The 26,015-nt window shown below is 45.9% G+C and overlaps 1 protein-coding gene across 1 annotated transcript; it reads left to right on the plus strand.

The window, feature by feature from the left end:
• The first annotated feature begins 3,758 nt into the window (after nt 1-3,758).
• On the plus strand, nt 3,759-16,120 carry LOC146007007 (uncharacterized). The gene is made up of 7 exons (XM_083145412.1): nt 3,759-3,922; nt 4,163-4,215; nt 8,106-8,225; nt 9,766-9,839; nt 11,398-11,563; nt 12,002-12,128; nt 15,420-16,120. The coding sequence occupies exons 1-6, from the start codon at nt 3,852-3,854 to the stop codon at nt 12,094-12,096; spliced, it is 579 nt and encodes a 192-aa protein (XP_083001538.1). The 5' UTR covers nt 3,759-3,851; the 3' UTR covers nt 12,097-12,128; nt 15,420-16,120.
• The last annotated feature ends 9,895 nt before the right edge of the window (nt 16,121-26,015 follow it).

The following is a 26,015-nucleotide window of genomic DNA, read 5'->3' on the forward strand; positions in this document are numbered from 1 at the left end:
TGGTGGGTACAGAGTGGTCAGTGATGTAGTGGTGGGTACGGAGGGGTCAGTAATGTAGTGGTGGGTACGGAGGGGTCAGTGATGTAGTGGTGGGTACGGAGGGGTCAGTAATGTAGTGGTGGGTATGGAGGGGTCAGTAATGTAGTGGTGGGTACAGAGGGGTCAGTGATGTAGTGGTGGGTACGGAGGGATCAGTAATGTAGTGGTGGGTACAGAGGGCTCAGTAATGTAGTGGTGGGTAGAGGAATCTGTCACAGGCACAAAGAAGTGCAGATGCGACTTCAGCGAAGATGCAAGGAAGGTTGCAATTGTGAGCAATTCAAAAACAGGCCTTAGGAGGAGTAATTCCAGCCAACAGACCCCACCCGCTAAAAAGACCCCGCCCCATTAGGGCTGCTACCATACTTTTCCTGGGCTGATTTTCAATCCCAATCCGCCCCTGATAGGATTATTGGATAGCCCCCCTTAAAGTGCCCATACACCTACTGTGTGCAGGAGTAATCCCTGAATGCCTGATGGGTGATCGGGGATAATCCTGCAGGGATCACAGAATCTAGAATTTTTAACATCCTTAGTTTCCCAATCCCCCAACACATCACCAATCATTGCTGCCCACATATCAGTCTGCTAGCAGTTCGGGGGATTTGTGCCTGCAGGTGTATGGGCACATTTAATCCAACAGATTCCATATATTACATACATTCTATATTCACACTGGTATGAACACTAAGATGCTCTTATTCTTTGCCAAAACAGGGGGAAAGTGGCCCATACAGTCATAGGCGAATCTAGAATTATGGTAATGGGTGGTCCCAGATCTAGACATAATAGCAGGGGGACCTCACGGGAAGGAGGCGTGGCATCACAAAAAGGGGTGTGGTATTACACTTTAGACCATACACAGTAATGCCCATTACACATTTTAGCAAACTCTGTAATACCCATTACACATAAAGCCACACACCGTAATGCCAATTACACATAAGGCCACACACCATAATGCCCATTACACATTGTGCCACACATCATGATGCCCATTACATACTATATATCAAACCGTAATGCCCATCACATATTTGCCACATAAGTGCTGCTTACCTACGTGCTCATTGCTGGGGGGGTCTTGCTTGATGGCACCATAGTACCCATTACACATGATGCCGCACACCATAGTACCCATTACTCATGATGCCGCACACCATAGTACCCATTACACATGATGCCGCACACCAGAGTACCCATTACACATGATGCCGTGCACCATAGTACCCATTACACATGATGCTGCACACATAATGTCCCTTACACATGATGCTGCACACATAATGACGCTTACACATGAAGCTGCACACCTTAATGCCCCTTACACATTAAGCCACACATTATGTGTAATGCCCCCACATACCACCACTTGTAGCGTCCCTTAAGCAATGCCCCCAAAAGTGCCACTTACTGTAAATTTTTATATGAGCAGTCGCTGCTGCTGCAGGGAGAGATGGAGAGCGATGCAGCTGCTTCTATGGGGAGAGGAGCAGAGCGCAGCACAGAGCACACCCCCACTCCCCTCCTGGTGTCCCCTCAAGCCGAGTAGACATTTGAAATATTGTGCGCGCTGTTGTTGTGCGTGACGTCGGGGGAGCATGCCGGGCGCCGGCACCACATGATTAAAGGGGGAGCGGGCTGAGGTGAAAGTGGGGAGTAGAATTGGAGCTGAAGCTGCAGGGGTGACAGTTATTGACAGCTGGGCAGAGAGCAGGGGGCCGCCCGGCGGTATTCAGAGCACTGCAGATCACGGCTGTTTGAAATAATACCCCTTTCACATCAGAAAATGCAGGGATTTACCCGGGAATATGGTCCCAGGATCATGCAGGGACATTCCCAGACTGAACCCTTATACACCAGCCTAGTCCCTGCATTTTCTGGTGTGACAACCACTCCCCTCTCCCTACCCCCCTTTAACCAACCAGCTATATCTTCGGAACCAACTGACCCATTTACATGAGACCAGTATCATATTGAAGAACTTTTGAGTTGGCTTCGAATGATTTTGGTGCCGTGAAACTGGGCAGTTTGGTTCCAGTGAAATCTGCCCTCAAAGAACATAAAAAGTCATGAAATTACATTTAAGAAATGAAAAAAACGGTTTAACCTCAATATCCTTGGAACCAATTAACCCATATGGATCCAGCCTGGTATCAGATTGAAGGCCCAGCTATTTGGGTTCGACTGAGATCAAGCTCGAGCTTCAGTGATGCCGAAGGGGGAACTGGCAGCCGTTGAACTGGGTGGGGGTCGGAATTAGCGGGTCCCATGTTATCCTTTAGGGAAAACGTTCCAGCTTTGCCTGGCAGTATCTCCGGTTCCCAGGGGGCTAGAGGCACGGGGCTGAGCTCGTTGGAAAGCTCCATCCCTCAGCTACAATGGGTGGTCCTGTGCACCCCCGGACCACCCCCTAGATTCGCCTATGCATACAGTATCTGCCATTGACATAGGCGTGCGCACATTGAGTGTTAAGGGTGCACAGGCACTTTTTGCTGCTAGTAATACCAGCAATACCTTTTACCAAAGACTTTTGCTTTTTAGACCTGTATTCCATTAAAACAAGCGCCCATCAATCAATTATGTGTGTTCTGCATTATTAATTGTATTACACCATTGTCATATCACTACATATCTGTGTCACCCAGATATGATTTTGACTTTATTTGCATGTACTGTTACACAGAGTAATTAGAATATTTAGGGGGGTATTCAATGTCAGGGGCACGGCTGTCGAGCTAGCGCGACAGCCGTGCCCCTGTCCCGTTCTCGGTGAGCTCGCCTGGAGCTCGGCAGTCGGGATTCAATGTCCCGGCCGCCGAGCGGCGAGAAGGGGGCGTGGCCGCGAGTTGCGGCCGGGAAGTGACGAGCTTCAGCCGGCAGCTCGTCACTTCCCGGCTGTTCTCGGCAGAACGAGCCCGACAGCTAGAGATGTCGGGCTCATTCTGACAGGAAACCCTGTTCAATGCTGTCGGGGAAGACAGCATTGAATAGGGCCCGTCGAGCATCTCCCCCACGGGAGATGCTCGACGGCGATTGAATCTCCCCCTAAAACTGAAACAGGCAGAATATAATGGTGTGGCTGAGAGTCGTTTTATATTGTAGTGAGTGCATGCCTGATTGGCGGTGTTAGACAGACCCAATGGCGGTGTTAGACATGCCCAATAGGTGGTGCTAGGCACACCACTTTGACAGTGCACCCCCTAATAAAATGTGCTGCACACGCCTATGTCCATTGAGCCTATGATGCTGACAAGCACCAACTTTGAGCTATATGAAACACTATTTAAACCATATATGTCAAACACAGCTTCATGCTCAGTAGTTGTCAGGACACAACAACTTCTGTCAGAAACCAAATGCCCACCTGACATTCACTGGCGAAGCTGATACATATAACATTATTTTAGAGTTTAGTAGGAGTTTTATTTTTTCAATACTAAATCTGTGGCTGCTAGGTGTCTGCTGTGGCTTAAGGTGCCCATACACTAGTAAGATTTATCTTCAGATCTGGCTGGTTGGAACATAAACCTGGTGAAGGATGAGTGACAGTTTGTCAGTTTCCCAGCATTTCCAAGCAAATGGTCAACTGTCATTTGCTCTCATCCATAACCATGTTTTTTCTCCAACCAGCCAGATCTGAAGATAAATCTGCATGTGTATGGCCACCTTTACTGTATCAGTGCAAGGCTGCACCAGTGGATTGTGACATCACAGATCACTGGCTGCCCTCTCAGGCCCCTGGTCAGTTAGGGCAGTAAGGCAGTTAGCGCTGGACAGCGGAGGGGACCCTCCCTTATTGTCTGCCAATAATGGATAAAAAATGCCTAACCTTGTTTATCGGACTTCTACAGTTTGTGAATTTGGTCCTGTTGGTGCTAACGTGAGTTAAATAATCCTAATGATTCACTACCTCTACCTTACTACTTTATAATATAACATGTTAGATTATCCCTGTGTCATACAATATGTATTTACAGTAGATGATCATTCCTTGTGTGGTGCCAAATTCCATATATCTAATACTAAGGTGCTGTGGTTATATGTGTTACAGTATGTGGACATATTACCACCTTATTGGATTTCTAAGTTACTTATACTGAATATTGTTATTTATTTTCAGAATATTTGAAGATGTCATCATTTGGATTATAACGTTGCTGACATGGTGTGTTGGTAAGTTGTGGTTCATTCTTTTATAATCACCTCAAAGCATTATACTGTATTATGTATAGTGTGGGCAGACTATATTCATATACAGGGGTATACTTACTAAAGGACGATTTTGGCTGATTTTAATCGATTCCAGATTCATTAAAATTGATCTGAATTGATGCTGGACTTCCAGAGCTATAACTCACATTTACAAACATTTAAAAAATATATACATATTTATTTTGAAAAAAGTCCAACATCGATTAAGATCGAGTTTATTCAATCTTCAATGGAACTGATTAAAACGGACCTCTAATAAATCGACTCCTAAAGCCCTTTACACACTGGACGACCTGCGCCACCAATATCTGCGATGCTACATGTTTGGAGGTGGGGCCTAATTATAGGAAGTGTGACCACGCCCCTTATGCAAAATTAATTTTAAGGGCACTATTTTCAGTGCCTGCCTGCAAGTCAAGTTCTATCATTTAGAACAGTGGTCAGGGAACTTGGTCCCCATTACCCCACGCAGTGCAGGTTTTGCAGGTCTCCTCACAGAATCACAAGTGAAATAATTAACTCCACCTGCGGACCTTATAAAATGTGTCTGTGAGTAATTAGTACACCTGTGCACCTGCTGGGTTACCAGCAAAACATGCACTGTGTGGGGTAATGAGGACCGAGTTTCCTGACCACTGATTTAGAATGATAAACTTGGTAAATAAAACATCAGAATTAAACTTAAAGTACTGTATGCTAACAGGCCATTTGCACGCTTCCAACACAGCCATTATACCGGCACCAAACTCCAGTTTTTTGGCTAGAAATGTACAAAACAAATGAGTAGTATCCATCAATAGGTATAAAAAAAACATTTAGGTGAAATTATATTAAAACATAGGGCCTTATTCTAGTTCACTCTTTCTGACAAAATCCTTCTTAGATGGACAAAACCATGTGCACTGCAGGGGGGGGGGGCAAATGTAAAATGTGCAGAGAGAATTAGATTAGTACTTGTGTATTATCACGGCGCCCCGATATGTGATTGCGCGATATTTAATCGCATCGCATGCCATACACCTGATGCACTGCAATGCGAAGCGATCCGATTTTAGCCCCCTATGCGATGAAAAATTGTATAAACACCCTAATGGGTATTTTTAAGCACCCTAATGGGTGCTTACAATGTTAAATGCACCCCCACGCCACCCCCCAGTATAAACGTGAACCCGAGCGTGGCGAGCGGTGGCGGTACGCGTCCTACGACCTTTTCATACCCCCACTATCCACGTCGGCGTGGAGTTGATTTTATAAAGTGTGGCGAGCGCAGCGAGCCACCAAGCCCGAAGCGTGGTGAGGGGACGCGTATAACTGAGAAGTTATGCACATCCCCTCGCGGGGCTCGCTGCGCTTGCCACGCTTCGGGTTCACGTTTATAGTGGGGGGTGGCGTGGGGGTGCATTTAATATTGTAAGCACCCATTAGGGTGCATTTAACATTGTAAGCACCCATTAGGGTGCTTATACAAGTTATAATCGCTTCCCATCGCATTGTATGGCATTGTATGCCATATACAATGCCATACAATTTTAAAATTTTATGACATTGTACAACATCGCGCAATATCGCATCGCATATCATCGCATGCCTTATGGTATGCGATGCGATGGGCGCCGTGATAATACACAAGTACCGTTACATCTGCCCCACATGCAGTGAACATGGTTTTGTCCATCTAAGAAGGATTTTGTCAGAAAGAGTGAACTAGAATAAGGCCCATATTGAGGCTCCACTAGTTAGTAAGGCAAAAATTCTTACTTTTCTAACATGCAAAGCTTAAGGCCCATACACACTAGGAGATTTTCATTTTAAAAGACTTTGCCAAAATCTCTGAAAGGTATATCTTTCACCAAAGTAGTGTGTACACTCTGATACCCCTTTCAGACATACTACCCAGGATTTTAGACCCGGTTCAAACTAGTCCCAGGATTGTGCACGTGCATGTGGAAAATCCCGGGTTTTGCCATATGTCTGAAAGGGGTACAGTATATGCGATATTCCCAAAGAGCAAGAGATTTTTGGGACGCAAAAGACTTTGCAGAAAATCTTTTATATAAAAGGCTATTTACACAATGGGCAGGGTTTGAATTCCAAGAGTGGGAGCAGCGGCCATTTTATTCAGTGCATTTCTGTTGTTGGGGCCTGATTCAGAACTGATTGCTGGGCTGCCTATATTCGGAGCCCAGCGATCAGGTAAACACCATGCTACGCCACCTGGGTGAAATCCCGCCTATTTGTACTACAGCTGTGCATGTAGGGAGAAATCCATTCACCATGCACAGGCAAACAACGTATACATTACAGGCACCACTGGCCACCAATGTATAGGAATAAGCAGATAATGTATATACCTTGCTGGACTGTGCGAGCATTGTATATACATTACCTGTTTTTTATATACTCATTGGTGGGCAGTGGCAGCGGTAACATATACATTGCTGGCCTGCGGCAGCAATGTATACGTTACCACCATTACAAAATATACATTGGTGGGCAGTGTCGGCAGGATCGTATACATTGCTGGCCTGCCCCAGCAATGTATACTGTATGTTACCTCCTATTACAAAACATTGGTGGGCAGTGGTGCTTAAATAAATATACATTGGTGACAGTGGTGTAAATATATACATTTCTGGCCTGTGGCAGCAATGTATATATTGTGGGCAGTTTGTTACATTGGTGGCAGTGGCTACTGAATACTTGACTGCCTGCGGGTGGACGGGACAGCAGGCAGGTGAGAGGACAGGGCGGCCGGAGGGCGTGTGCAGCCTTTTCTCCCTGCTCCATGCAGTGTCACAAAATATAGCAGGAGGATGGAGCAGGGAGAGGTCAGGATGGCCTGCGGGTGGGCGAACCAGTTTGCGGGACGAACAGCATGTGCAGCCTCTTCTCCTTCCTGCTCTGTGCAGTGTCACAAAACGGAGCAGAAAGAGGGAGCAGCCGGGCTGTCTCTTTTCGGGCATAGTTTACACTGCGGGTTTGGAGGTGAGGGAGCAAAGGGACGGGGCGGGGCAGTCAGCCGGGCTGAAATTGTATCATCTCTCAGCCCGGCTGCCGTGTGCACACACTCAGCGATGATGGCTGAGAAACCAGCCACCATCGCTAGATATGCTGGTAAAACCAGCCGACGGGGGGATCTCATTAGCGATGATGGGGGAGCGATCATCATTGCTAATCTGCCATCAGTGGCCCATACACACTAGGTGATTTTCAGCTGATTTATGGGCCTTTAGTGGACTATTGTGTTTTATTGGACTATTATGTTGTGCCATCTTAGCTGTATAGCATATACTTATGTATTTTCCTCCATGAGCCATTTCTCATAATACAAGGGGCTGGAGGTGTCACAGAAGCTAACACTCTGCAATCAATGTGCTGGCTGGCTTGGAGGAGGACGCAACTTCTATTTAAATAAAATAAATAAAATTGGTGTCAGTAAACTCACTTTTAGTAAATCGTTGGATCCTACAGCTCTGTAATTTACAGTATTACACATTCAGTCAGCAAATGATTCCCTTCCCTCAGAACTGTCTGCCCCTAAACATTTTCCCTTTCCCCCAGTAACCCCCAACTGATACCTACTCCAAGCACTGCCTGCCTAAAACTTCCCATGGTGTGTGTGTGTGGCATGTGGGGTGGTCTAATGCTATGTGGGGAACTCAAAAAGATTAATATATCATGGGACCCAGAAACAGTGGAGTAGGAGCCCAATGTGGGGTCTCTGGGACTCACAAGTTATTTTGCAGATTGCGATCACTGCTTAGATTGCGTGAGTATTTCCTATAAGTATATCTGTTATTTACACTAAAAACTAAGCAAGCATGTCCTCTGTTGTTATTTCCTTTTGCCAGGACTTGGACTTGCGGTGCTAATAATGAAAGATCTACTTGCATGGGCAAAATCGACTCTGATAATGGTAAAAGCTAATTATCAAATGTACATCCATCCTGTGCCAAGACCCCCACATCCAAGTAAGTATCCGCTGATAACAGTAACTGTGGTCTTTAATGTCTGTAATGATGTATATAAGTAGATTGATGAAAGGGGGTGTAAGAAGATGTGCGGCCATGGCAGGTCACTGTATAAGGAGAATAGGAATAACCATACATCTTGGTTTTATTCTGCCATGTACTGTATAGCACAATTTGGCAACCTTGGACGCTTTGTGATTTTTGTAAACATTTGCTTCTCTAATCTATTACTTTATACAAATTCTACTGCTGCAAACATTTTTTTTAGAATCCATCTACTTGCTACATTTGGAAAAACAGCTAAGCCGTGTTTTACATGTTGTGACAAATTGAGAAAAAAAGCCAAGATGCATGTGGGCACATCTGTAAATGACAGGCAATTCCGTACAAGCGGAATCTGAAAGATATAAGACAATAGTTTGCATTATGGTAGTAAACTCTAGACCAGGGGTGGGGAACCTTTTTTGTGCCAAGGGCCGTTTGTATGGGGAAAAAATCCTTCGGGGGCCAAATGTAAAAATGTATCTTACAAATTGTCCTGCTGCAGTCGTCCCACGCACCGGCGGCTGCTGCTGAATAGGACTGACAGTCTCCGGCTGCTGTTGATTAAGAGGAATCTTGCGAGAATTACCGATCTCTCGCGAGATTTCCCCTGTATTTGACTCCCGGCAAAGCGAGTGGGCGGGCCACTCAGACCGGCTACGGGGGGCTGCATTTGGCCCCCGGGCCTGAGGTTCCCCACCCCTGCTCTAGACTGTAAACACATAATATCCTTCTCAAAACACATATATGTATGGGAGGAGGCAAAGGAGATTATTAATCATCAGACTTGCAAAACCTCAAACTGATCATACATATACTTTAAAATAAACAAAAATTTCCGCTGATGGAGGACTCTTGCTAGGCATAGTTACCTCCCCTCCTGCATTCTGTAGGAGACTCCCTGAAATAGCAGCAATCTCCCTCTCTCCCTCATTAGTCTAGCAATCTTCCTCATGTCACCTAGCCCACATTACACTGTTACATTTTTGAGGAAAAAAAGGAATGAGAGATAGATATATTTACATTGAATCATCAGCACCATTTCTTAGCACTTTAGCAAGTATAGTAGCTCTTACTAACTGCTTTGGGGCTCCTCTACATTTGGATATAAGTCATTTTAAAAGATTCCTCTCAGATGTAGCAGTGCACACCCACGCTTGTAGGTGCCACGTTTACAATCTCTTTTCACACTCTCTCCATATATGGAACTAGACACACCCATTGGGTGGAGCGTGACACGCCCCCTCAATGGGGCACTGTGCTAAATTCTCAGTTGCTCTAAGATGGTGTAGACCACACACCCGGTTGTTAACTGCCATGGAATGACAGCAAAATGGCAGCCCCTGCTTAGTGACAAGTGTCGGGAGCTGCATTGTAACATTATGTGCAACATCCTGCTCCTGTCACAGTGTAGGGGCCCAGGAACTGCAGGCAAGGCCACAGGGTCAAGGATATCACATTTACTGTTTGTCCTATTTATTGGTTTATTCTCTTTCAGCGGATTTATTTGATCCATACACACATTTCTACAAGCCCATAACAGGACGCCTACCAACCGGACGCAGCACTGAGGTAACAACTGCACATTTACTCTGGGATTATGGGATTGTTCACAGACTAGTTTATATTCATTTTTAAAAACATTACAATACACACACATACACACAGATAGATAGATAGATAGATAGATAGATAGATAGATAGATAGATACACACACACACACACACACACACACACACACACAAACCCAGATATATATATATATATATATTTTCTAATGTTATTATACACAGGTGTTTCCTCTTTTCAAACATGGGCTTCTCTGGAGGGGCTCTGCAAACTTCCAGGAGGCATCTCATGGTTGAATCACACAGAAAATAGAGGCCCTGGGTATAATATATTAAGCGGGATGTACTAAGCTAAAAATGCCATAAAACCCCCATTTCCGTGGGTTTTACCGCATTTGCTAATGTACTAATACCCACCCATGACAATGTTGACATAATTCCTATACCAACAATGAATATGTCAACATGTTCATAGTGTTGGCATTGAGCTGGTCAGCCCTTAACATGACAGGGCCGTAACTAGGGTTTCCGGCGCCCGGGGCAAGGCAGTCTTTTGGTGCCCCCCCCCCTAGTGATGCTGCTGCGCACCGTAGGCGCGCCGAAATTTTCGGGGGGTCGTGGCCTAATTTGGGGGCGTGGCCTATAATCGCTGCTCTCCCGCGAGGCCATTTTGCCGCTATGGGGGCATGACCCAGAGGCTTTGTGAGCCTCTAGCCATGCCCCCAGCCCCCTGGCTGCGGGAATAGACGCTGTGCGCATGCGCACAGCGTTTATTCCCCGCTGCTTAGTTAGCAGCTGACAGGGGGGACCGACCAAATGACGCCTTGTCCCTGGCGCCGGAGACCCCGCACAGTCCTCTCACCGTTGAAGCCGCAGAAGCCGCATCTTACTTTGACTTCGTCCGTCTCCTACTAGCGCGGCTGCAGGAAGCGCTGATGACTTCAAAAAGACTTGCCGGACGCTGATTGGCTGAATTCAGCCAATCAGCGTCCGGCAAGTCTTTTCGAAGTCATCAGCGCTTCCTGCAGCCGCGCTAGTAGGAGATGGACGGACATACCTGTCACCGGACCTCACAGCGCCCCTCACCTCCAGCGCCCGGTGCGCGTGACCCCCCAGCCCCCCCCTAGTTACGGCCCTGAACATGACAACACTAATAATGATCAAATGTGTTTTTGCTGTGATTCTATACCTAACCTTGCTACTATCCCTAACAGTAAAGGGGTGTACACACGGGACTCGGTCCCGGTGATTTGAACTGAGTAATCAAACGCTAACCCCTTACTCTAAGCACAATGCAAATGTTGGTATGACAATATCGGCATTACATATGTACATAATGATGTTGACATTTTATCATTGAATAAAACATCCTGATTGGTGACCTTCTGGTATCAACACCATGAATATTGACATTGGCACTGATGACGTAATGACTCCTTACCTTCGCTAACTCTTGGCACTTCTGGAAATCCCCACAAATCTACACTTTGGCATTAGTCTTGAAGTGAACATATTTATATTCCGTCTCCGGTCTATCTACAAAATGTATTTCTGCTTCCAGGTGAATAACAACAACTCTGCCAAAGAAGAACTATATATGCTATCCAGGCTTTATACCTATCCCCATGGTCAAACATCTACCTGGGAGGACGGGTGCATTACTGATCTACCAACACTGAAAAAATACCTGCGCCAGGAAAAAGAGAAGGAGGAGATTGCTGAGCAAGGTATGAGGCTTCCAGGTGTCCCATCCCACTTCTCTTTATTCCTCATCCATGTTGGGGACATTACTGACTCTTGGGGATTGGCTCTAGTGCTTTTGTTAGTTCCTACCTGCTGGTCCAGGGGGAAGCAACCTCCATAGGGGTCCCTGCAGAACAGCGGCACCATGCACCTAGTACTGACCATGTCACATACATGTTATGTTCCCGTGCACTCCCAAAGCATGTAAGAGAAATGGGAGTTTTATACTTAAAATAGATCATTTCCTCCAAGTCTATGTAACCCGTATTACAGGGTCCTGGGCAAATATGGGGAGGTCACATGACAATGACCCCGCGATGCTATCCACTGCGCAATCGTACGATTACATCTTTTTGTAGGGATTGAACACTCACACTTTAATAGTTTGAGATTATTTTAATTATTTTAATTGTGTTATGCAGTAAGCAAATGCAACCCCTACTGGAATATACGCCTCCTGCAATATCAGTACCAGAAGGCATCGCGCAAGAGATTCCGGCCCACCTACAGACTCTGAACATCAGACTGAAGCTCACCCAGGCAGCAAAGGTAACATCACAGGTGCTATCAGTATTACATGTCTGAGCAGCCGTTCTTATTCCTGCTCTGGTTAAAAGAAAGTTATTTTTAGATGTAAAACATTTAGGGCCTTATTTTGGTTCATTCTTTCTGACAAAATCCTTCTTAGATGGACAAAACCATGTGCACTGCAGGGGGGGCAGATGTAACATGTGCAGAGAGAATTAGATTTGGGTGAGTAATTTTGTTTCTGTGCAGGGTAAATACTGACTGCTTTATTTTTACACTGCAATATAGATCTCACTTTAAAGTAAAACCCCACCCAAATCTAATTCTCTCTGCACATGTTACATCTGCCCCACCTGCAGTGCACATGGTTTTGCCCATCTAAGAAGGATTTTGTCAGAAAGAATGAACCAAAATAAGGCCCTTAGTGACGGAGATATTGTCATATGGATAAAGCAGGAACCTGTACAGAGTAGTGCCCAATCAGCCATTTGTACTTATTGGGGCTAATTCAGCTTCAGATGCTGCATTGCTAAAATGCAGCACAGAGTAAGGCCACCCATCATGGAAAGTCCTGCCCTGTGATCGCAATTAGATTGAGATCGCACTGCAGAAATCACTGTGACCACAGCGATTATGGACCCACATGTACTCACAGCCGGATTGTGAAGGCAGGCGCACCACTGTTATGTTTCGGGTCACAGCGGGTGCGTGTGATGTCATACAGCCACCCTGAAAATGGTCCAAACAGGCCGCTCCCTACAAATACTATCGCAGTTTGACACTTTGCGCCGGACCTCTGTGGCCACTGCACATGTGCAGAAGTGTGAAAATGGCCTAATTGCGGTTTTCACACTACTGCGAGCTATACTGAATTAGCCCCATTGCACATATTATAATGCCATGATGATGTACTATTCATACAGGATTTAGGGTGAGTGATGAACAACAGCCCATTTCATAAGGTGATACAAATAACCCCTGGCATGCAGTGTAGTCTCACAAATCTGAAGTGCCATTGGCACTGCTACAGAGGCTGCGGCCTGTATTCTGCTCCCTGGGGACAGCACCCCGGCACTTCTCTGCCCCTGTGCATGGCTGGGAATGCGTACACAGCCATACACACGAGGAAAATCATTCACTATCCAATGATTTCCCTCCTGCTCAAAGGGCTGAGTGAGAAAGGACTGCAGTGAGACGGCGGTGCAAAGGCCATTTGGAGAAGGAGGGCGCTAATGACGTCAGCGCCCCTCCCACCTGATGGTCGGGGAACATCCAGAAAACGTTGTCGGGAGGCCCCCAAATGCCCGCAGGGTGTTAATAACCAGACGGACTGCTCGCGCATGCTCAGTATTTCAATTATCGGTTCACCTATGGCACATACCTATGGAATCAGACCCAACACATCACGGGTGCTAAAAAGCACCTGCATTGTGCCACTGATGGGTCTGATCCGATAGAGTGAACCTGCAGCAGGTTCAATATGTAGGGTCCAACCCGATGCGCACGGGACCCTGATCGGTGTGGAGGGGATTTAAAAAATCTCAAACACATCCATTGGGATCGGATGAAATCGGCCCAAATTGTACTAGTGTATGGGGGCCTATCTTTGGTGTACCTAACTATAACACTGTAGTCGTGTGTACCAGTATCGTAAAAAAAATGAGTAAATAAAATGAAGCAGTCACCAATAGTACCACACAGAAAAAAGTGAAAACGATATTGGTGCAACTCCCGGGCGAACGATAAAGTGCATACACGCGGAACACTATAGTATTATATGTTTTGCTGTGCACTGAGTAGGGGCAGCTGTAGTGACGGACACTGAACAATATAGTTACCGATAATCAGTGATGTCACCCAGCCCCGCTTGCACATACAATCATTGATAATATAATCACCATTGACCTGTAGGTACACAAGACTGGAGATATCAATAACGATACTGAGCGTACACACTGGACAATATGAACAACTTATTGTTAACGATATTGTGATTTTGTTATTGTTAAGGCTATATCATCTAGTTCAGTAGTTTCCAAACTGTGTACCATGGTACCCTGGGGTGCCGCGGAGCACTTGCAGGGGTGCCCTGAGTTGGTGGTCGAGGACCAATTCAAATTACTTATGGTCAATGTAATTGGCAAAACCTGTGTTGGCGGCTTGCAGAAAAACAGAAAATATGTGGACAAACAGAAGCAAATCCTGTCATTAACCACATAAGGATGACCTATAAACACAATTTATTTCATTTCATATGTTTTTTTCTAAAGTACTCAGTAAGAAGATTTTGGCCTAGGTGTGCCACAAAACAATGTCTGATACTCTAAGCAGGGATGGGGAACCTTCGGCTCTCCAGATGTGGTTGAACTACACATCCCAGCATGCACTGCAACAGTTTTGCTATTTGGCCATACTGAAACTGTTGCAGTGCATGCTGGGATGTGTAGTTCAACCACATCTGGAGAGCCGAAGGTTCCCCATCCCTGCTCTAATGCAGTGGTTCCCAACCCTGGTCCTCAAGTGCCCCCAACAGTGCATGTTTTCCAGGTCACCAGCAGGTGCACAGATTATTCAGGCACATTTTAAAAGATCCTCAGGTGGAGCTAATTTTGTCACCTGTGATTCTGTGTGGAGACCTGGAAAATGTGCACTGTTGGGGGTACTTGAGGACCAGGGTTGGGAACCACTGCTCTAGGGTGCAGAAAATGTTTGGGAACCACAGATCTAGCTACTGTGTATGGAGCTGTAAACTGAGACGCTTAATATCATTTTGGCCAAAATATGGGCCACCAACTGTAACCAGGTGGCTCCCAACATTGCCGAGGTTCAAGTTGAAGAGAATATTACATCCAGTATTGGGAAATGATAAGAGCCTTTCCGTAAGCTCGCAGAGGGCCTGCCCTGCCGAAATAAAGCCGCTGTATCCCCTCGCATGTCCCACAGCGGAAACAATCATTCAATGCTCGGCGACCATCAAATGATTTCTCCTGGGCTCGCAAATATAGGTCAGTCTCCACTGTCTTATATTTGCGGCTCCAGACCGTAGACAGGCAGGTGGCTGACGTCCTGTAACATTTGGCACCCTGCGTCACGGCCAGATTTACATGGGAATGATTATGGACATGCGCAGGGCACTAACATCGGTCCCCAGTGCGAACACGCGGGGGACCGATGTAATTAGAATGATGGTCTATATGAGGGAGGATAATTATATGAGGATGTAAAACAGAAACAAATGATCAGAGAGAAAAAGATGATGACATAAAGAGGAAAGATGTGTATTATATAGTAATGTCATCTGTTTTCCAACAGATCTACTGTATTATTAGAAAAAGGACACCGGCAGCTATGGAGGTGGATATATCACTACCTGTCACCGAGGAAGTAGCCCGAGGATTTATCAGGACAGGACACACAGCAGCAGCATTTCTATGTCACCCAGGACTGCACAAACAACAACTTGTGAGGGGTTTCGTCGTCTGGCTGTGCATATGCCAGTAGGTGACAATGACATAAAGGACACTGCAATTGTGCTACAATAAAGAACAATACTGTGGCTTTTGTTCGTAATGAACAAATGCCACAGTAATGTTCTTTAGTGGGAGCACAACTGCAGTGCCCAATGTATCAGAACAGTACACACAGTAACATTCTATGTCACCCAGGACTGTACGAACAACATCTTGTGAGGGGTTTCATCTGGCTGTGCATGTGCCATTAGGTGCCAGTGACATATAGGGCGCTGCAGTTGTGCTCCAGTAAGTACAATACTGTGGCTTTTGCTCGTAATGAACAAATGCCGCAGTAATGTTCTTTAGTGGAGCACAACTGCAGCGCCCAGTATGATGGCACCTGCCCATCCTCACCTGCCCCTAATGAAGAGCACTATCCTGTAAATGCTGCTGGGAATAACAACTATCCTGTCATCAACACCAATCCTATGATCCTCAAATGTCCTGTGAATAACATCTTTTGCTATATTTCCATTTTATTTGCTTTACTAATAAATACAGTTCTGGGATGTGATCGTCTCTTTCATTGTTAGTGCCAAAGCCGGATTAAAACCTAGTGAAAATACCAATTGCAGCAGCCACCGTCCCAAGACAGCATGGAGCTGTGTTAGGGCTAGTGAAGCCTCCCAGTGTGCATACCTCCCAACAGTCCCGATTTCAGCGGGACAGTCCCGATTATCAGGGCCTGTCCCGCTGTCCCTCCCGCGGCCGGCAGTGTCCCGCGGTGAGGGGGGGGCTGTTGGGAGTCCCCCCTGTCGGCTGCTAAGCAGCGGGGAATAAACGCTGTTTATTCACCACCAATCATTCTACCATAGAGCAGCAAGTGTAGGTGTCCCGTACAGTGCAACACTCAAGTTTTATTAAAATTAGGGGCAATTTGGCAAAAGCAGGATTTTATATTGTATAGCATAAATATTGATATAGCTATATACAGTATATCTATATAAATGTATAGATGTAGCCGCACTCATCTATCCCGCGTCAAACTCAGCTCACGGCCGGCAGCTGCTCATAGCCACGCACCGGTGTAAGTGGCTCATTGAGAGATCCTAGGCTCGGATTGTCTCCACCTCTCGGCGCTCATTTCCAACAGGCGTTCCACCACAGGACAGGATTTCCTGATCCCGCCCCCACATCTCTGTAAGTCAGTGGTAACCAACCCTAGCCCTCGAGAGCTACCAACAGTTCACATTTTCCAGACAACCTAGCTGCTGCACAGCTGCACTCATTAATCACTGACACATTTTAAAAGATACACAGATGGTGCTAATTAGCTCACTTGTGATTCTGTGAGGAGACCTGCAAAACATGCACTGTTGGTAGCTCTCGAGGACTAGGGTTGGCTACCCCAGCTGTAAGTATTACGGAGCACTCAGGATGATTTTGCTCCGGTTTCAATGGTGGGGGTCTGCGCATGTGCAGAGCGCCTGTGCGAATGCCCTTAGCGAGTAACACACTCGCTGAGGCATTCACATGGGTGGGGAGGAAGGGGGCATCAGGGGAACGCACAGCATTTAATGAGCATCCCAATGAAAATGCTGGGCGTTCTCCTACTCAGACAAAGCATTGCCTACTCAGGGCGGGAGGCTGACATCAGCTGAGGTCAGCAATCAGTGGCAGAAATAAAAACCAGTTTACACTGACTTTTATTTCCAAAGGGGAGAAAAATCATACGATGGTCGGTGACCATCGAATGTTTTCTCTCCCATTCGGCCCCATGCGAGGGATTAGGTGCGGGGCACCTAATTCTTATTGTAATTTCTTGTCATCTATTGTGAAGCATTCTTCTGCTTATGGTAAGTGGATTGTTCGTTAAATACAGTATTATACTATGGAACATTTTTCTCATTTTCTGGTGAAATTCATATGAGAAACCTGCATATTAAAAACTGGTGTCTATCCCGAAGCTGTGGCCATCATCCGCTCTTGTGACATCCCTAAAAGCAATAAGGGAAGTTAATAATATATAACTATTTGGTGCGTTGGTGAAGGGTTCTTACTTTGTATTATATCGTGTCTGACTATTGGGAGTGCAGACACGCACTCCGGAGTACCCCTCCTAGCACTAAGTTAATACCCAATACTTCTATAAACGTATTTATCAACGTCAAACTATAGTACCAGATAATGGAAAATGCTTCTTGAGCTCTTTTGCTTCTAAATCACTAAAATGAAAAGTAAATAATTAAATTGGTAACTCCGCCTCCCCTTATAGTGACAGCCCATGGAGAAGGATAAGCCACTCCTGATTGGCTGCCCATCTAATAAATAGATAAGCTTACACTACACTACACCATTTGGGCTCTTTTTTTCCGATTCTAGTGAGAAAACGGGTGAAAAATGTAAAATTTGCATGTGTTTGACATCAGGTCCGATGCGTTGCATGGTTCCGTGGACATCTCATCGGAGCCTGATGATCGCACGGTCTACACTATAGATATGTCGCATCATCCAGACTCCAGCAGGCTCTGACTTGGATCACAAATGATACATTGTATGCAGAAGGTCTGCAAGAAGTTCCTGGGCGGTTCATGGGGGAATCGCCTTGGTGTATGGGCACCTTAACTTATACAACAGGAACAGAGGAGCCGTCCATTTATTCTCTGTTATGGTGTGTACACACGGGTACAATCACCTTGCGATTCTGACTATATAGTCAGAATCGCATCGGTATCGCACGCAGATCGCATGCAGATCGCAAGGGTTTTAACCCTTGTGATCCCGATGCGATCCCGATGCTCGCTCCCACATCGAACGGCAGAAAGTCTTGGCTGCCTTGACTATATAGTGCAGATCTGCACTATATAGTCAAAATTGTGCCATTGCATGCATGCCGTACGATCCGATGCGATCTGATCGTATCCGGGATCGCATCGCATGGCACATCTCACGTGTGTACACACCAATAGTTTTGCTGTGCCATCGATGGAGGGAAACCATCTGGTTCTCCCCCATTGATGGCAAAAGCATTCAACATCGACCATAATCCATCAATGATCGGCAGCAGGGATTACAGCCAGTCACACCCCACGTGGGAACCCTGTGTTGCTCCAGAGGCAGCGGGGATTACAGCCGGATGCAGTCCCAGCAGGTGTCCAAAAAACTGGCACATCACTGTAGTACTTAAAAAAAGTTTACCACAATGTTTTGGGGTTCAATCTAGTAATCAAAGCTACTATTTTTGAAGTACTGCAGTGATGTGCTTGTTTTTTGGATCCCTGCCAGACCCTGGATGACCATGGACAATATAATTATGGCAAAGGTACTGTCCCTATATTGTAGATATATGCCGGTACTCCACTGCCCTGCAAAGTCGAAGTGGCACCTGGTGCCCTCCCTTCGATGGGCCCCGGCAGTGGTAGCAGCATTCAGGTATGCAGATGGTCAGCACTCAGGCGACTTATAAGAAATAGACCAAAGTGGTTTATTTCAACATTTCGAGATATATATATATATATAGTCCAGAGGGCTAAGCACACCAAATACAGCAATTACTGTCCCGGTGCTCACCAGAGACCAGCATCGGTCATATGTAGAGATGAATTCTCAGAAGCGAGAAGGCAGCACATGGTGGGTAAATCAAACTCCGACAGGAAACTTGCAACGTTTCGATTTTATTAATTCAAAATCGTCATCAGGCACGATTTTGAATTAATAAAATCGAAACATTGCAAGTAGTGTCAGTACAGGTAAGCCTGCAGCTAAGCGATTCAGTGAAGCTGGTGGTTCTGCCGACACAGTCGGTTCTGGTACTTCCAGTCGGTCTCATCAAATCTGGTAACACACTACTCCATCTGGTGTGTTCCAGATTATATACTGTGTAAAACGCCCTGATACTACTATTCCAGGAGCTATCTCTTCGGGTAGAGGCCCAGGCAGATGTAGGTGAGGCAGCTGGAGACAGTTTAACTGTAGTAAAAGAACCTAAGGTTAATTTACCAGACCGCTTTTGTGGGGACAGCTTGAAGTTTTTTAACTTCAGGGAAAGCTGTAAGCTTTACTTTAGACTGAGACCACGATCCTCTGGTTCTGAGGAACAGCGGGTGGGCCTAGTTATTTACCTATTACAGGGTGACCCACAGACTTGGGCTTTTGGCCTAGATCCCAATAGTGCCACACTAAGAAATGTTGACATTTTCTTTGCTGCACTGGGGGTGTTGTATGATGACCCCGACAGAACAGCCTCTGCAGAGGCACAGTTGAGACCCCTGAAACAGGGGCAGAGAGCCGCAGAGGTATATTGTACTGAATTCAGACAGCTGGCACATGACACTCAGTGGAATGACCCAGCACTGCGGAGTCAATTCCGAGTGGGGCTGTCAGACCATATAAAAGATATTTTGGTGCAATATCCATCTCCCGCAACTCTGGACAACTTAATGCAATTGGCCATTAGAATAGACAGTCGCCTTAGGGAATGGCATCAGGAGAGGGATGTTTCCACTGTCCATTCCTTTAATTTCTGTCAGGAGTAAGCGGGGGGTACAGATGAACCCCTGCAGATTGGGGCTAAAAGACTGTCTTCCAGGGAGAAAAACAGAAGACGTGCACAGGGATTGTGTTTATATTGTGGAGGAAGAGGTCATGTAGTGGGGTCCTGCCCTGAGAAGGCGGAAAAACTACAGGGTCTGAGAGTGACGGGGAGAATTCTGTCAGGCCTATCTTCCATAGTCCCCAATAAATCGGATGGAAATTTTATTGACATCAGTTTTGCTCACCAGGCTAAAATTTCCATTATCAAACTCCCCAATAAAATAACCATCTGTGGCCTTGATGGGGAGACGTTATCTCAGGGTCAGATCTCCTCTCGTACCTCCTCCATTGAATTGTCAGTAGGTGCTACACATTTTAAAAAAATGTCATTCTTTTTAGTTAAGTGTTCATTTGCACCAGTAGTTTTGGGTTTACCTTGGCTCAAACAACATAACCCTGTGGTCGATTGGGTGTCAGGGGAGAGTCTCAGATGGGGAGATCAGTGTATATCTTCTTGCAGTCGTCTTCCTATTAGGATGTCTCAGACTCAATTAGAGGGGCTACCAGCATCATATCAGGAATTTGCAGATGTCTTTTCTAAAAAAGAGTCTGAGATATTGCCTCCACATCGGCAATACGATTGCGCTATTGATTTGATTCCCGGAGCTAAATTGCCCAAGAGTCGTTTATATTCCTTGTCGCTGCCTGAGTCGCAGAAATATATCGAAGAAAGTCTAAGAAAGGGATTCATTAGGCCTTCTCAGTCCCCAGTGGGATCAGGTTTTTTCTTTGTGGGCAAGAAGGACGGGTCATTGCGACCTTGCATTGACTTTCGTGAGCTTAACCGGATTACTGTTAAGAACTCCTATCCGCTGCCACTCATCTCTGTTCTCTTTGATCAGCTGTGTACTGCAGTAGTCTTTTCCAAGATTGATTTGCGGGGTGCTTACAATCTTGTGAGGATCAGAGAAGGAGATGAGTGGAAGACAGCATTTAATACACACTCTGGGCATTACGAGTACCTAGTTATGCCTTTTGGGTTGTCCAATGTGCCTGCTGTATTCAAGGACTTCATCAATGATGTTTTACGGGAGTTCCTGGACAGGTTCTTGGTCGTGTATCTAGATGACATCCTGATTTATTCTAGTTCTATTTCAGAACATAGAACCAATGTTAAGGCAGTTCTTCAGAAGCTAAGAGAACATAATCTGTTTGCAAATTGGAAAAATGCCAGTTTGAGGTACAGCAAATATCCTTTTTGGGGTATGTCATCTCCCCTAAAGGATTTAGCATGGAGAATTCTAAAGTGCAGGCTGTCGTGGATTGGGTGCAGCCCTCTAGCCTTAAAGCGATCCAAAGATTTCTTGGTTTCGCAACTTTCTACAGGCGTTTTATCCCAGGGTTTTCTACCATTGTGGCTCCCATAGTAGCGCTGACCAAAAAGGGAGTTGAAGTCACGAATTGGTCCAAGGAAGCTAAGGATGCTTTTGCTAATCTTAAAAAGGCATTTATCTCTGCTAAAGTCATTCGACATCCTAACCCAGATCTTCCCCTTGTGGTTGAGGTGGATGCTTCGGAGGTTGGTGTTGGGGCAGTGTTGTCTCAGGAAGACACGCTGGATAAAAAATTACACCCGTGTGCCTTCTTTTCGAAGAAATTTTTGCCAGCTGAGGTCAATTACGATGTCGGTAACAGGGAGTTGTTGGCTATAAAGTGTGATCTGGAGGAATGTAGACACTGGTTGGAGGGAGCCAAGTTTCAGGTGACGATTCTTACCGACCACAAGAACCTGGCATATTGGCAGGCAGCCAGACGCCTGAGTGCCAGGCAGGCATGGTGTGCCTCATTTTTTACTCGGTTTAATTTTGTAATCACCTTTCGGCTGGGATCAAAGAATGTCAAAGCCGATGCATTGTCCCGTAGTTTTGCTCCGATTCAGGACTCAAAGCTTAAGCGCCTCTTCTTCCTTAAATTTCCAGAAAAAAACAGGATTTAGGGGCTCCTTGGCCCCTCGTCAAGGGGGGGTACTGTTAGTTGCCGTCGGCAGTCACATCAGGTTGCTATGGCAACCCAGATGCGATCTCAATGCTGGAGCTAACTTTGGTCTGGTCAGGCCACCATCCTGCTCTGACATCAGACCAGGAAATGTGTGGGCGGCGGCAGGGTATTTCAGGGAGGCTTTTGCTGCAAACAGGTGCTGCTGATATTTCCTGCTTTCACTTAGGTGTCAGAATTGTCTGTAGTCAGTCAGCCTTATCCTGTGTGATTATTCCTGTGTGATTAATTAGTCAGCCTGTACTTAGTTGAAATCTTGTCTAGTCAGTCAGTTAGCAGTATTAGAGAAGCAATTTGTGAGACTTTAGTCAGCTAGTCAGCCAGTTTATCTGTGTACAAATTGTTAGACTAATCCTGCTAGTCTGTTCTCTGAGAGGGATTTCCAGCCTGAGACTAGAACACTGAACTGTATCAGCTGCAGAGAGTTCCAGCCTTTACCTGTATGTGAGCTTTGGAGTGGTGTGTTCTCCCTGCCATTACTCCTTAGGGCAGTATTCAATGAGTAAGTTCTCCGTGCATGGAGAGCGTTTTATTTCGCTCTCCATGCACTCTCCATGTTCCGGAGCCTCCTGCTCCCACTATTCAATGTATTGAAGACTCGCCGCCACTCGCGGCGAGTCTTAACCCCTGCAGCGGACGAGCGTCCGCGCCAGGGAGCTGGCAGGGAGCCGGGGGACGGAAGCAGCCAGAGAGATTATAGTCTCCCTTGCTGCTCCAGAGGAATGTGGAGGGGAGGGGGGCTCTCCGGGACCCAGGCAGCACAGGCTGCCCCCCCCCTATAGCCAGCGGGGGACCCAGTATTCACTGCACCCGATCGTGCATATTTAAAAAAAAAAAAAAAATTAAAAAATATATATATTTTTTAAATTAAATATATATTCATGTGCTATAAGCACATGAATAAAAATAACATGCCCCTTCACAGAAAAAAAAACCTGATTTTTTTACACCAAAATTTAAAAAAAAAACCTTTTAGTTTAAAAGTTCACATTCCAGCTCCCCATCAAAAGATGGAGAATTGCTACACGGAGAGACACGGAGAAAATCACTTAGAAAGAATATTTGACATTGAATAGGGTTGCTCGCTTTTGGAGAGCAAAATGCTCCGTCCAAGGCGAACAAAGCACAAATTCTCCACAAAACACGGAGAACTTTTCTCATTGAATACTGCCCTTAGTGTCAGTACAGGTAAGCCTGCAGCTGAGCGATTCAGTGGAGCTGGTGGTTCTGCCGACACAGTCGGTTCTGGTACTTCCAGTCGGTCTCATCAAATCTGGTAACACACTACTCCATCTGGTGTGTTCCAGAATATATACTGTGTAAAACACCACACATTTATTTAGTAGGGATCTGTATACATCAGGGTGATTATTTCATCTTTGTCATCTCTGGTGGAGTATCAGATTCACTACTTATACCATCCTTCGTATTGTTACGAGATCAGTAATATTACCTACATCTCTGTACCATACTCTAGGTACATCATTTGTGTGTCATCTTTTACGTATTGTTACGTGTGGCCAGTTGTGAGTGAACAACCTTGTCTCCTCCATGCAGGTGACAGTACTGTCTGTCAAACCAGCTAGCTCCCTGCTAACACATACAGCATGTCCTCCTTCTCCTCCTCTCCAGTCTGCTTGTCATTGCACCCGACTAGCAAGCGGCTACTACAGTATCTACACTACAGTATCAGTGTGCGCATGCGCAACTTTCGGCGGCGGCGGCCTCACTAGTGTCGGCCTCCCGGGAAAGTTCCCTGTAGATATAATGGCCAATCTGCTCCTGTGTATTAATATGCATTATTTGATAGAAAATACATTTACAGGTGTTTAGTAAAACAATAATCCAGGTGTGCTTAGCAAGTATCTGTTATCTCAATGACGAAGTCTTGTAACAGATAAATAAACTGAGCAATCTATTTCTGATAGGACATTTACTTAGGAAAGTTACAGGCTTTCATAGAATCTATGTGTGCTTTATCAGTTGATAAACTTATGAACCCATGAATTTCATAAGCAAACTTTACATTTAAACTTATGGCCCCTACACACAGGGCAATTTCAGAGCATTTGAAATATATCCTGCATGTAGGATAAATCTAGTGAATTCACTGGTCAGGGCCAGTGTTCTCATCGGAGAACATTCTTTCTGAAAGATCATTCAGCACACAGTGCTGACACATCGCACATAGGCAAATTCAGGGGGCGTTTCTGGTTACCCGGAAATCCCCCTCCTCTTGGCAAGTGCCTTAAATTATGACAACAATAGCAACAGTATATACTGTAATATGATCAACAGAGCTGCCACCACATTATGCAGTGTGTGGGACAAAGCAGAGCTGCTGCACATGCCTAGTGTAGCAGCACTTTCTACCACATGAGCTGTATGTGTGGATCTGAGCCCTCAAACTTTGCAATGGACCAGAGAGTAGCTGTCAGGAGGAAGAGACAGGGGCCTTACCATGAAGTGGGAGATTGTGAGATTAGAAAGTGTAGTATTAGATCTATTATGATTGTGTATTAATTCTGATATGTTTAACCTTTACCTGACCACTTATCTTATTTAAATGTCTGAAACAGCCTATACTATAGACCATCTGTATCGTTAAATATTAATTCTGCATTCCATACAGTATCCAGTGTATAAAAAGTCCAATATCAGGGCTGTCACCACTCCCCCAGACTCCTGTACTTACTCCCATGCACTGCAGAGTGGGAGGTTTTGGATTACATTTGGAAACCCCACTCTTAAAATCCTACGTTTGCCACTGTCGCTGTGCAGTTTTGTGTGCTGAGCTATGTTACTGAGCGATCTACATTGCTCAGATCTCTCAGCAGTGTGTATGGGGCCTGTGTAGGCCCCATAAGTGTTCTCATAATCAATGATGTTCTATTTGTGCTTGTGTGGATTTCATGTGCATTAATTCAGTCTACTGGGACTTTTTAGTTGTACAATAAATCAGGGCAGGCAACAGAAAACTTGGGGCCCTGTACACTGATATTTCTGGGGCCCTTTGCCCTTCACTCCCCTCCCCCCCTTCTCCTGGCATGCGGCCATGCCTGGCTCTCTCTGAGATGAGCTCCTTAGTCCACTCCTTACCTATACCATTGAGGATCCAGGGGGCTTTTACACTTCAGTCTTCAACTGTGTAGTAGAATAGAATCTCCGTCCACAGGAGGACCACAGCAGCAGGGCAGGACTCCGAAGGCAGCCACCACATTGCGGAACACAGATTAAGTATGACGCGCATGCGCAGTAAGGTCAGTGACGCGGTGCGCAGTGCAGCATAGGAGACAGCCGACTCAGGCTCAGCCTCTGAGCAGCTGACCTGGATGTTGGGCGGACAGAGTGACAATCAGCGCTGCTTCAGGAGGAGAGACCCGGGGCCGGTGCTACGCACAACACAAGTGAGTGGGCCGGACAGAGCCAGCCCAGCACAGACACCAGACTGCCGCGGCCCGGGCCGCAGCAACAGGGTTGACACAGACGGGCCCTGGCCAGGCTCTGGGGCCCTTCAGATCGCAGGGGCCCGTCACACATGTCCCCCTTGACCCGCCTTTCACCGGTCCTGCAATAAATAAAGTTAACTTGAGCAGTTCAGTAATAGTACAAAGCAGAAATCAATTGATTACTTATCCTGTAATACCAAACTATTACTTTAATGTGCTATCCAAATGAGGAAGTACAGAGCTGAGGTTGTAAAACTAGATAATGCTGGCAAAAATTGAGTATTTTAATCAGGACTGTCTCCTTTTTTATGCATGGTTATGTAATATGGTATAGAGGCGGGACTAACATTGGTGCAGCAGGTGCAGTGCACCAGGGCCCCTGAGGACTAAGGGGCTCACTGCTGTTCCTTCCTGTAACC

This window comes from Crinia signifera, chromosome 6 (assembly GCF_055691185.1).
Source record: "Crinia signifera chromosome 6, ASM5569118v1, whole genome shotgun sequence".
NCBI lineage: Eukaryota > Metazoa > Chordata > Amphibia > Anura > Myobatrachidae > Crinia > Crinia signifera.